The sequence below is a fragment of the Gymnoscopelus braueri genome (assembly GCF_963280865.1).
Source record: "Gymnoscopelus braueri genome assembly, chromosome: 14".
Lineage (NCBI taxonomy): Eukaryota > Metazoa > Chordata > Actinopteri > Myctophiformes > Myctophidae > Gymnoscopelus > Gymnoscopelus braueri.
This window is the reverse complement of record NC_137619.1, coordinates 24,749,633-24,761,882: the sequence shown is the minus strand read 5'-3', so window position 1 is coordinate 24,761,882 and position 12,250 is coordinate 24,749,633. Positions and strand designations below refer to the sequence as shown.

At 41.5% G+C, this 12,250-nt stretch overlaps 2 protein-coding genes across 5 annotated transcripts in view; both read left to right on the top strand.

Annotated features, from left to right (window-relative positions):
- cdh31 (cadherin 31) overlaps positions 1 to 4,907 on the top strand; it is a 45,086-nt gene extending 40,179 nt beyond the window's left edge. For all 4 annotated transcript variants that reach the window (XM_080449917.1, XM_080449918.1, XM_080449916.1 and 1 more), the window contains 4 exons: positions 98 to 319; positions 947 to 1,077; positions 2,077 to 2,220; positions 3,299 to 4,907. In XM_080449917.1, coding sequence (XP_080306043.1) covers positions 98 to 319; positions 947 to 1,077; positions 2,077 to 2,220; positions 3,299 to 3,514 — 713 coding nt within the window. In that variant the 3' untranslated portion in view covers positions 3,515 to 4,907. The remainder of the gene's footprint in view (positions 1 to 97; positions 320 to 946; positions 1,078 to 2,076; positions 2,221 to 3,298) is intronic.
- Positions 4,908 to 6,870: 1,963 nt separating this feature from the next.
- Positions 6,871 to 9,619, top strand: snai3 (snail family zinc finger 3). The gene is made up of 3 exons (XM_080449403.1): positions 6,871 to 7,035; positions 7,756 to 8,523; positions 9,368 to 9,619. Exons 1-3 carry the CDS (start codon positions 6,957 to 6,959, stop codon positions 9,547 to 9,549), a joined length of 1,029 nt encoding a protein of 342 aa, XP_080305529.1. The 5' UTR covers positions 6,871 to 6,956; the 3' UTR covers positions 9,550 to 9,619.
- Positions 9,620 to 12,250: the final 2,631 nt, after the last annotated feature.

Genomic DNA, 12,250 nt, shown 5'->3' with positions numbered 1-12,250 from the left:
TTCTGTTTGCATTCAACTTACATAGCTGAAAATGCTATGTAAAAGATGTATCTGATGTGTGGTCTCCTCTGATAACTCTTCCTTCTCCCTGCTTCAGAGACGGGCATCATCCTCACTCTAGCCCAGGAGCTGCCCGGAGGAGACTACAGTGTGGTGCTGACAGTGGCAGACAGCGAGGGCAAGAAGCAGGACAGCACCCTGCAGGTCACTGTGTGTGCCTGCAAAGGGGTTGATGTGGTGTGCCCGCCGGTGACCCGAGTGGCTGGCATGGGCCTGCCTGTCATTCTGGGAATCCTGGGAGCCATCCTACTGCTGCTACGTAAGCATAGCTGCTGGGAATGGGTGTGATGTGACTTAGTGCTGGGCAATTAACCCATTAAGACCTGAGGCCAATTCTACAAAATAATGCCTTCGAAATCAGTATTTCTCAAAACCTTTTCGTGCCAAGGAAGCCCAAATTGATATACATTTGGTTGCGGACCCCCCCCCATCTGAAAATGTTTTGTACCAGGGACCCCCAGAAGAGAAGATTTGTGTTCAAACATTTTGTAAAATAGCAGATGTACATGAAGTGGCACGCCTTAAGCTTGTATATCTGCTATTTTTGAATAGCCAACGCTAAAATGACACGGATATCCCGGTTTTAATGAGTTTTTAAAAAAAATCGAAACTATGAAAATGTAATAAACATATTTTTTTGTAATCGGTAATCAAGTCAATTTGTTTGATTAACCTATTAAATCCTGTATTGTACTTTGGTGTACAATGGTGGCGTAGAAGAATAATGAAATTAGCCGATCAATTGCATTATTTGCTAATTGCAATCAGGGAAAGAGTCACAGCAGAACTGAATTGAAATTTCACTAGTAAAGTAACATTTCCACATGTGACCGTATCACCGTAAATATTCAGTTCTACTATTCTGTTGTATCCACTCTTTCTCCAGTGCTGGTGCTGCTGCTGCTGATGTTCCTGAGACGGAGAGGAGGAGAGAAGAAGGAGCCTCTGCTTCAAGAAGATGATGTCCGAGACAACATTTACTATTATGATGAAGAGGGAGGTGGCGAGGACGATCAGGTACGTTTACTCATGCATGGAGCATGGTCTGTCACAGGAACACTTACATGAAGCCATTATGTAGACCAGTCAGGGGCACTGCTTGGATTTAATGTTAATATTTTGTGATGACTGACAGTTTAAGCACCAATTTAAATGGTTTTAGTAGAATATCCACACCATTCAAAGTGAGACCTGCAAACTTGTTTTCAGTATGGTTGAAGGGTCTGTTGCCTGCCTTATCGCTCCTATTTGAGTGAGACTATTCCTTGAGAAGCAGGGAGAGCTGGCCTTTTCGGCAAAACAAAAGCCACATTAAAGCGGCTAAACTCATGATCTGACCTGGAGGGTATCAAGTCAGCTAGTACAGTGAAATCAAAGAGGGAGCATTGTCAGAGTTGAGTGAAAGCAGAGTTGTGGCAACGTTACTGTCGGCAGACGTAACCTCGAAAGCCGAAGTTTATCGTCATAGTTTATAGACATACAATCTTGACAGGTGGACCTCAAGATTTTAATTTCATCATGACATAGTGACTACAGTGTCTACAGTATGAGCAAGGCCTAAGTGGCTTACATATTCCATATTAACGTTATGAGTAGTGTACTACTCATTCTTGCAGTATGTAGTTAATGGTCAGTCGTCTCCTCACTCTCCAGTCCTCACCCCGTTGTAAACCAAGGATACTATGGTTTATGATAGTATTAACTACAGAAAGATGTAAATATCAATGTCATAAGATGAATTGATTTCACAATTAAAATGAATAGAAATGGACACCGGTGTCGATAGATGTGGAGCTTATGTCCACACAAATGTGCTTTTTAGGCTGTTTATTTTTAACTAGATGTTAACTAAAGTTTCCGGCCCTCACACCTACGTCGCCAATCCGACTGATATGCCCATATATGAAGATCTCTATAGACCAATTATTTGTTTACAAACATTGAGAAAACCAGCAGTAGGGGTCTTGAAGACCATTGTAACAACTGAGGCTCTGACATTGACCTCTCTTCCTTCAGGACTTTGATCTGAGTGTGCTTCATCGGGGTCTGGACAACCGCCCTGAAGTGTTCCGGAATGACGTGATGCCGACCTACTTGCCCCGCCCTCAATACCGCCCTCGCCCGGCCAACCCCCAAGACATTGGCAACTTCATTGATGACGTGAGTGAATTCAATAAAGTTCAGTGTACAGAAATAAAACAACCCAGCAAAACAAACATTAATTTATGTTGCAAACATGAATCTGGACAAAAGGCAGTATAAACAAGAAATATAAAGTGATTTGGCAAATGGTGATTCAGTGGCGATTTGTAGATTTAATATTTATTGTTTATTAAAAAACAACGATATAATTTAGACACTTATGGAACAGCAAAAACTAATTGAATGCAATAAAAAAAAAATACAAAAAGCAAATGAATACAAAAAGCAAAAGATCTGTGTAATTTTATAAAATTTGAAGGTGTAGTTCACACAAAATACAAAACATTTTCCTCTTACCTGGATTGAGATCAATTTCAGTTGAATTTGATAACATTTTAAGGTGGAGGTGCAGTTTACACAAAATACATAAAAAAATCATTTTACTCTTACCTGGATTGAGGCCAATTCATGCAGATACTCAATAGCAGTTTGTGACACTCAAAACATCAAATAATTGCTTTTGAACTCCTCTGCAACCTCTTTCCTGAAATCATTACATGGTCAGTTACACTTACACATGATATTCCACAGACCTTGTTGTGAACAGTTATATGTGGTGTCGGTATTCGTTAATGTATTAAAAAAAAAATCACACCCAGTGTGAAGTGGGCGGTGTGGTCACAGTGGTCATCACAGTGATGGAAGTTCACTTAAAGAAAAGTAATATTGTGGACCAACCATTGTACACCCCTAACAAAAAAAAAACCCATAAATGTGTTTTTTTTTAAGTGCATAGTCCTATTTATAGGGCTATGCACATGTGTCATGTTTCACTAGCCAATCACAGTCCTGAATAGACTGTGATTGGCCAATCACGGTGCAGGGTTAGGGGGGTACACTGGTGGCCAATCACAGCGCAAGGTTGGGGGGGTGCAATGTCCAAACCTCACATATAGGGGCGGTTTCACCGCCCAAAAATCTGAAACCTTTTTGAAAAATGCGCTTCTCGATTCATTGAAAAAGTGATCAATGGAATAAGCGGCAAAGAAATTATGAATAGTTGCAGCCCTAAACTCCTCTGCGGTCTCTTCTCCAGAACCTGAAGGCAGCGGACAACGACCCCACAGCTCCTCCTTACGACTCCCTGCTGGTGTTTGACTATGAAGGGGGCGGCTCTGAAGCTGGCTCTCTCTCCTCCCTGAACTCGTCCAGCAGTGGAGATCAGGACTACGACTGTCTCGCCGAGTGGGGGCCACGCTTCAAGAAACTGGCCGACATGTACGGAGGAGGAGAGGATGATGACATGCTGTAAAGAAAAAGAAAAACCTGACACACAGATTGTTCAAAAGACGGATGAATGGTTTGATGGCTGGATGAACGAGAATGGAGCCCTGGGATATACTAGCCTTCGCCAAACGAGCGCAAAGCAGTGGTGTACAGCTAATTCCTGAGTGTCAGTTTAATCAGTTAACCATTTTAGTTTTTACCAGTAAGTGTCTATTTTTACACTGTGTTGAACTAAAACTCAGGACTTTACTGTGAAGATTTTGCTTGCCCGTCATATCGGACTTGTTGGTGTTGAATGGATAGGTTCTGTCTGTCTTCAGCCTGTCATTCTGGTCCACATTTGATCACCATGCTGAAGACTAAATCTGCTTTTTGTTTGTTCTACTATTGCGACTTACTTCTGTGGGTGAATCTTTTTGTTTAGTTCCTTTTTCTTTGTGCAGACAATACCAGCCTCCCACCACCACCCAAAGATCGGGTGGTTACAGGTGAACTTTGCAGATTTTAACCAGAATCCTATTGTTCTGTTGTGAAGACACACTTTTATGATAGCATTCCTCCCAGTAGAACAATAGGATTCAGGTTGAATATTGGTCTCAAGTTTCCCTTTAAGGGGGGGAACTTGACCCCTAAGTGGGAGATGCTGTATGTGCACACAAGTGCACACAGCTGTGCTGGTTTAAACATAAATACTGTATACAACACCTATACTGCCTCGTTACATGAGGATAGAGCACTATGGTGAATGTTTACCAGAGCAAACAACCCATGCTGGGCAAAACATGACAATCTTTATTTTGTACCATTACTTTAGTTCCCCATTGTTTTTGTATAAAGGTTCTTCTTGAGGCATGAGATAGAAATGATAAAGATGTAATTATTTACTGAACTGACACTAAATCAACCTGAGCATAATTATCACAAACATATCTATCAATAAATGTTTAAAAAGTATCTGTTAAAGCTGCGATCCAACTTTTTCTTTAGTGAATAAAACATTATTTTGACCAATTTCAGTAAGTAATATAATTAACACAACTGCGGTGGAGGTGGTCTCCCTACTATTGAGATTTTTAGACACTGATGTGTAGGACACCTATTGGTTGACGAGGGGTATTGACTGAACCACAAAGCACAGTATCTCTCCTACCAAAACTGTCTTACTGTCTTCACTTACCTGTAGAAATGCCGGTACTCACACATGGGAGACCCGGTTCGAAAAGTTACGGATAGCAGCTTTAAGTTTTTGAGTCTTTATGTTTTGTTTTCATTCTGTAAAAGCAGAGACCTATGTGCTGTGGCTTCAGAAGAAGCATTATCTGCCTTTTGTTTTTAGATTTTATATAGTTCTTTTTTAATACAATGGTGAACGTGTGAAGTCTTATGTTTTATTTTATTAAATGCACGGTTTATCCATACTACATATGCACTGTTTTTTACTTCAAGTATGTCCTCCTCAATGCAGTCCAATTAGTTTTACAGGGTTCAATTAAGAATAGTCATTATCAATTTAAGCAGCAGTTTGGGAGTGTTACGTTTTATTCTGTAATTGCAGTTAGTGATCCACTAGAGGGAGCCATGGGAACTAAAGAAAATCAAAGGCTTAAACTTGAGGTCTTTACCATGAAACTTAATATATAAAATCTTGCACAAAAATAATCGTGCGCACACTTCCTCACTTGCATAGAAGACAACTTGATTGAACATTTCAGTCAGACCTTTGTCAGGTTTTAAGCTTGGTCCAAGGATGGACTGAAATGTTCAAGAGAGGAAGGCCATGCAGTAGTTTGTTTCCTACAGTTTGTAAACTGTTTCGTCACCCATTAAGTGTGTAGATGTAGAAGCTGATTTGTCTTTTTATTTTTGATCTTTAACGTCAAAGGGAAAGTTACTCAACTATTCGCCTTCAAACCTGTGAGTATTCAAACGTTCTCGGTGATGCATTTGACTTAAAGGGATACCATCACCTGTTATGCAGATGGTTACCTTAGTCTATACACTATAGAAACAATATTCATGACAACATATTGACAGTGAAAAAATACTGCCATAGCCTGCCAGAGATAGCCCAGCCTGAGGAGGCCAGCCCACTAAACATCTCGGATGCTGACTACATGTCTTCAGGGCCTCAGGCACGGGAACATCTGTAAAGGTTGCAGGCCTTGATGTATTATACTACCAACCTTTGTTATGAAAAAGGAGAAAAAAAGGTTAGAATGCAGGAGATTTGTGTGCAAATATTTAAACGGGTGGACAATGGGAGAAGGGGGTAAAATAAATACATCTTACATCCATGGCTAAAATAAATGCATCCATGGTTTAATATATTTTACAGCTAAATTAACTAAATGTATCAAACTTACAGAGCCATGTTACTATTTATGATCTTTAGCGCCCCAATTATATGGGCAACTATGGAAATGAAACAAATTTGTAATCCTTAGTTTGACATATTTGGCCCAGGTGTTGTATAGGTTAAGGAAGAAGCTTTCACAAGTGTTGTATGGACTCTGTCATGGAAAGCCTTGGCTTGCTTTGTTATGTACTGGGAAAGTATGTCTAGTGGAAGCCCCCGTTCGTCTCTGTAGTGGAAACCGCTCTATTCTGTGTGTTGAATGCCAAGTGGCCCAGTCTCAGTGCAGTGCCATTCATACACCTGTTTTGTTGGGGTATGCTGATTGACATACAGGTCACGCCCCCCCCCCCCCACACACACACACACACACTCTTGCACCTGACCCTCTGATGTCAGCATAGGCCAAATAGATTTTTCCTTGATGCATATCTGTAAGGAAGCACTCCCTTCTACACATTTAATGTTATCATAAATTCATAATAAACGGACAACTATTCTTATCCTTTGTGTTGACATGGTTTAAATAACACAACAACCTGATGTATGAACCCATTAGTTTGCCCCGTTAACCCCCTAATTAAAGACCTTTTTGTTTTTCACAAACACATTTGTGGTCAGAGTAATTTCATTGTTCTTCTTTGCTTAATTCCTGACTCCCTAAAGGCCATGTAGTTATTCCTGACGCACTCATTAATAAAAACAATTCTGACATCATTAAAACAAGTTTATGACGACAGTGATTTGAGCCCTAACAGAGTATATTTTTAATGTCTATTGTTATTATTTTTAAATAAAAATGTTGAAATGGCCTTGAAATATGTCATCTGTTTAAAAATAGTGCCTTTTAAGTAACAATTCAAGGCAATAAAAAGTGCCCTATGGCTATTCTCAGGGCCACAGACTGACCGGCAGCAGGCTCCCTACAAGCCGCTGCTATTTATTCACAGGTTGTCTCGCACCACCGGCACTCGCCACCAGCGTCACAACAGCACCGTGTGTGAACTGGATTCAGTGTAACCCGAAGGAGTGCATGTGAACCATACAGTGTGACCTGGAGGCTGTGTGTGAACCACAGGCTGTGGACTCAACGTTGCTCCTAGATGACCTTAAGATGCCTCGATCTTTCTTAGTGAAGAAACTTCAAAGCGCCAAGAAACCCAACTATAGTAGACTAGACTTCAAAACAGAAGGTAAGTTTAATCTCTATAACAAAATAAAATATCTGAATAAATACATATATAAATAAAACTACTATAATTGATGTTGGGAAGCATATTTGTCTATCCCTGCTTCGTGAAAATAACTACGATCAGTTCAGATTAACCTTTTTACTTTTCTTGGACTATAACTTGGAGTTGCTAGTGCAGATCATCACAAATAAAAAACATTTTCTGCTTGTTTGTAGTGTTTTATGAAATTAAATCAAGAATGTGAAAATGCGGTTTCGAGTGAAACGATACTGTGCTCTGGCCCACAACAAAATGTGGGTTTGTGTTTAGCAGGTGCAAAATCCACCCCACAAAAGAGTCTGCTTTGTCCTGAGGTCCTTGAGGGACGTGAAGGGTCCCATTAAGCTCCACTCAAGAGCCTTCCAGGCCTCTTTTACCACTAAATCCCTCCTTCAGACTGTGGATTTTGTTTTTCCATAGCCCCCCCCACCACCCGCCACAGCTCCTCTGTACAGAAAACCTGTCATGATTACCATCAGAAAAGTTGTGGTTTCACACAGAAGGAAGAAAGAGAGAGAGGGGAGGGAGGGAGGGGGGCAATTTGAGTAAAAAAGGAATATATATATATTTTCTGTCTAGAAGTGTTTTGTAAAATATAGTCAGTATGCCTCATCGTCTAATAGTAATAATACAATTGTATTTGTATGTTGTCTTTCGTATTTGTTTGTGTTTATTCTATAGGGATTCCAGCCAGTCCAAATGAAGAATCGCCACTCCGGAATGATATCCATACTTATCCCCCTCCCTCAAGGGCATTGCAGTCTCCACGGCTTCTCTCTTCTTCCTCCTCCTCTTCCCTTCTTCCTTCCCACAGAATGGACAGAGCAGGCCAGAGGAGAGAGAGGCGCCGGCCACATTCTCCAAGTTCCACCTCTTTCCTTATGTCAGGCCTGCCCCACCGCCCCATCCCGGGGCGCCACGGAACGTCGGATCGTTACTCCGGAACGCTGACGGACCCCTACACTAGAGCATCTTCAGAATGCTTCAGAACACCCAAACCTCTGTCAGACGTCTGCAGAACACAGGAATCACACTTTACCCATAACTTAGACGGCCTCTTCTCCTCCCAGGACCACAGGACGCCAGAGGAGAGGGACAGAGAAACTGTCCTCCCTTCTACCATTCCTCCATCCATTCTTCCATCTTTCCCTCTCCTGGCCCTCCTTCCTCCTAACCCCGCTAGCTGTGGCATGAGCACGGATCGGTTTGAGTGTTTTGACTGTCATAAAGGCTACTCCGTCAGCTCAGGCCTGGCCAAGCACCGGCACTTCCACCGCGATTGGCAGAGTCACAAGTATTTCAGCTGTAAGTACTGTGAGAAGGAATACGCCAGTCTCGGAGCACTGAAGATGCATATAAGGACACATACTCTGCCATGCATCTGTAAACTGTGCGGTAAAGCGTTCTCCAGGCCCTGGCTGCTGCAGGGCCATATACGCACACACACAGGTGAGTGACATACCGTACATGCACTTAACTTGCTGGCCTAACCTCCGTCATAACCACTTAAGCCCTTTTGAAAATCGTTCAAACATTTTTTTTATGTTTTGGATTTTTTTCTACTTAGGGATGCCAGGTTGAAAGTGTTTAAACACAACCACACCTAACCCTATTCATAACCCTAACTTTAACCTCAGACTATCTCTAACCCTAAAACTAACCCTAAATAACCTTGACCCCCTTTTCATAAACATTCTTGACCATAAAAATGACCCTTTTCCTTGTGAGGAGAAAACAAATGTCCCGACAGGGTATGCTTTGACTGGTATTAAACCAGTGTGTATCACACACACACGCACTCTCCACTCTCTCTCTTAGAACTAATACTAAATTTGCAAGATTTGCAGTGTTGATTTATCAATAATTTTAGGTGGTCATGCCATGTGTGAACTTGAAGGTTTTGCTATTACTGTATGGAGTTAACTCTGATGGCAAATGTTTCTTAGCCTACATAAAAAGCTAATTTTCAACAAATATTAAGGACTTTGCCATGTAGAGACAGTACTGCACCTGGTATAATATGTATTGTCACTACTACTGGTGACAGCTGCATTTACTGTATCTGCCACTTGTTTGTTATACACAGTAAAAACTAAATTGATTGTACTGAACACTTTTACAGTCCAGTTAAATTAATACTTAGGACTTTACTGTGTAATTCCTTTAAAAGTAAATTTCAGGTTTAACTCTGTTGCTCTGTGCAGTGAAGGTTGACACGCATGTTTTTGCCATGTTGCTGTTGTTCTTTGGTGGTTAGTATTTTTAACAGCGTTTTGTGTTTGCGCTTCTTCAGGAGAGAAGCCCTTCTCCTGTCCGCACTGCAGCCGCGCCTTTGCCGACCGCTCCAACCTGCGAGCTCACCTTCAGACGCACACAGACATTAAGAAGTACCAGTGTACCAGCTGCTCCAAGACATTCTCCAGAATCTCACTGTTAGTCAAGCATCAAGAGGCTGGCTGCTGCCCGCTGCCCTAACAATATTTCACAGTGCCAAACGTACTCCAAAAAGGACTATATTTTATGCCAAGTCAGAACTTCTGTAGGATCTGACTGCTACCAACCATTGGTTCGTTTTTTACTGTGTTGATCCCAAATGGGAAATACTTTTTTTCTGCTGGCCAGCCACCACGTGGAGGTGAGAGTACGGGCTCAACTGCAGAATAGCTCTCCATGGAGAACGGAAACGCTGCTCACGGAAACGTCTGTAGGGTAGTCTTTTAGATGGAGGGTGGTTTCTCTATTCATACCATCCTACCATCCTGCCGTCCTTCATGGTGACTTTATGACAAAATACTGGTCCACAAAACTTCTCTTCTCTACTCTAAAAAAATCTCAAGTCAAACTAAAGCATTCCACAATTCAGTGCGATCAAGAATTGTCTTGCCGCCTTCCTTCAGATCCACTGTATTTATACCGTGACCAGTGGCCATCATTTTTCTAACCAACAAGCGTGCCAATTATCCAATTTTAATTTAATCGAACTACATTTTATTCAGGCCAATCGTTAATTTTCTAAACTTGACTTATTGAGTGGATTGTATTTGTACACTATAGGAAACACGACTGAATCCATCTTAGCCCCAGTGATTGTAACAGTGGCTCTACTTTGGTCTATATTGACTACACACTGGAAACTGGAAAAGGTTTCTAAGATTAAACTGATAAGACAGTGGAGACAAAGTTTTTTGTATTATGTATTTGTTTTATTTGTTTCGAATTGAAAGAAATTGTGTTCTCGGGCAGAATGGATTCAATATGTAAAAGCACTTATGGAGGTGGGGGGGGGGGTGGCTACTGTATCTATGGAGTGACCCTGCTGGTTGCATTCATTCCTGAGAAAAACGGCATTCCTTTTCTTCAATGACAAAGGTTATAAACTTGAAGTACAATAAAGTTAATTTGAATGATGCTTTGTCACATCTCTTTCACCTGTAGTTGCCCAAACAAGAAACTAACATCAATAAAGTACAATTGTTTTATAAAACTGAGAAAATGCATTGAACAAATCAACAATTGGATGTGCCATAATCTTCTTCAATTAAACAAAGACAAAACTGAAGTAACAGTTTTTGGAGCCAAGGAAGACAAATTAACAGTCAGTCCCCAACTCCAATCGGTAATGTTAAAAACCTCTAGCCAAGTCAGAAATCTTGGTGTAGTCCCATTGACTCAGACCTGAATTTAAACGGCCACATTAACACAATCACAAAGTCAGCCTACTATCACCTCAAAAATATAGCACAGGTTAAAAGGACTTAGTGTACTGTATGTCTCAGCAGGATCTAGAAAAACGTGTCCATGCATTCATCTTCAGTACTACTGTAACGGTATCTTTACAGGTCTCCCTAAAAATCGGATTCAGAGCGCTGCTGCTCGAGTCCTTGTAATACGCAAGAAAGTAGAGCATATCACTCCAGTTCTTAAATCCTCACACTGGCTCCCTGTGTGTCAAAGAATTGGGCCAAAATACATTTCTGATCTTGTGCGAACACACACACACACACACACACACACACACACACACACACACACACACACACACACACACACACACACACACACACACACACACACACACACACACACACACACACACACACACACTATGTAACACTGTTGAACTGTTAAATCTACAAACAACATATTTTAGTTTGACACTAGCATGAGTCTTGTGATAAACATGATTATACTGCCTTGCATGATTATGGGGGGGGGGGGCTTCAAGATGTCTTGTTTGAAGGGCAGCTGGGGTCTTACAGAGGAGACACAACCAGAATGAAGAGAGATTCTCTTGTTTCATAAAGGAAGTTTTGCTCAATGTGAGCCTTTGCTCGGTTCTCTACATTGAAAAACATTGAACCTCATTGTGGAAAGGCTGAGGTGATGTTACCATTCGTTGGGAGGAAAGACATTGCTGCTCTGGGTTCACAAAATCAATGCCGCAGTGATAACTTAATTTACACTGCACCACAAAAGGTGCAGATGTTATTAATATCACAATATTTAGAGAATGCTTTATTCTCAAGTGAACTTATTAAGATTTGTTACAGTTTATAGTAGTCACAGTTCCTTACATTTTGGACAATAACAACCTGAAATGTTTTTCAGCCGTAAGAGATTATTTTCCCCCAAACAATAGGGAGACACAAGATAGGCCCACCGTCCATGACTCAGTTTTGAGTGTGGAGCCATCGTTTTAGAAGAGCTGGTCTAAATAGAAAGGCTGCTGTTTCCTGGTAGTAACACTAAGTAGCGATGGAAACATTCCTGTAGGATCTAGCAGCTCATTGGCAGGTGGAGACACAGCAGCCGCATGCCACTCTGGTGCCATGCCAAGAGTCGTCTGTGTGTGCGTGTGTGTGTGTGTGTGTGTGTGTGTGTGTGTGTGTGTGTGTGTGTGTGTGTGTGTGTGTGTGTGTGTGTGTGTGTGTGTGTGTGTGTGTGTGTGTGTGTGTGTGTGTGTGTGTGTGTGTGTGTGTGTGTGTGTGTGTGTGTGTGTGTGTGTGTATGTAGGATCTTTCCAGTTGCTCAGCACAAGTGGAACAGCTGAGAGAAGCTCTTCAGATAGACAGCTATGAACACACACACACACACACACACACACACACACACACACACACACACACACACACACACACACACACACACACACACAGACTTCCCCTCGAAGCCAAGG

Excerpts from the sequence above, each read along its gene's own strand:
- snai3 (XM_080449403.1), top strand. The coding sequence starts at position 6,957 with ATGCCTCGATCTTTCTTAGTGAAGAAACTTCAAAGCGCCAAGAAACCC. Across the intron at positions 7,036-7,755 it reads ACTAGACTTCAAAACAGAAG|GGATTCCAGCCAGTCCAAAT; the intron begins GTAAGTTTAATC and ends TTTATTCTATAG. Across the intron at positions 8,524-9,367 it reads CCATATACGCACACACACAG|GAGAGAAGCCCTTCTCCTGT; the intron begins GTGAGTGACATA and ends GCGCTTCTTCAG.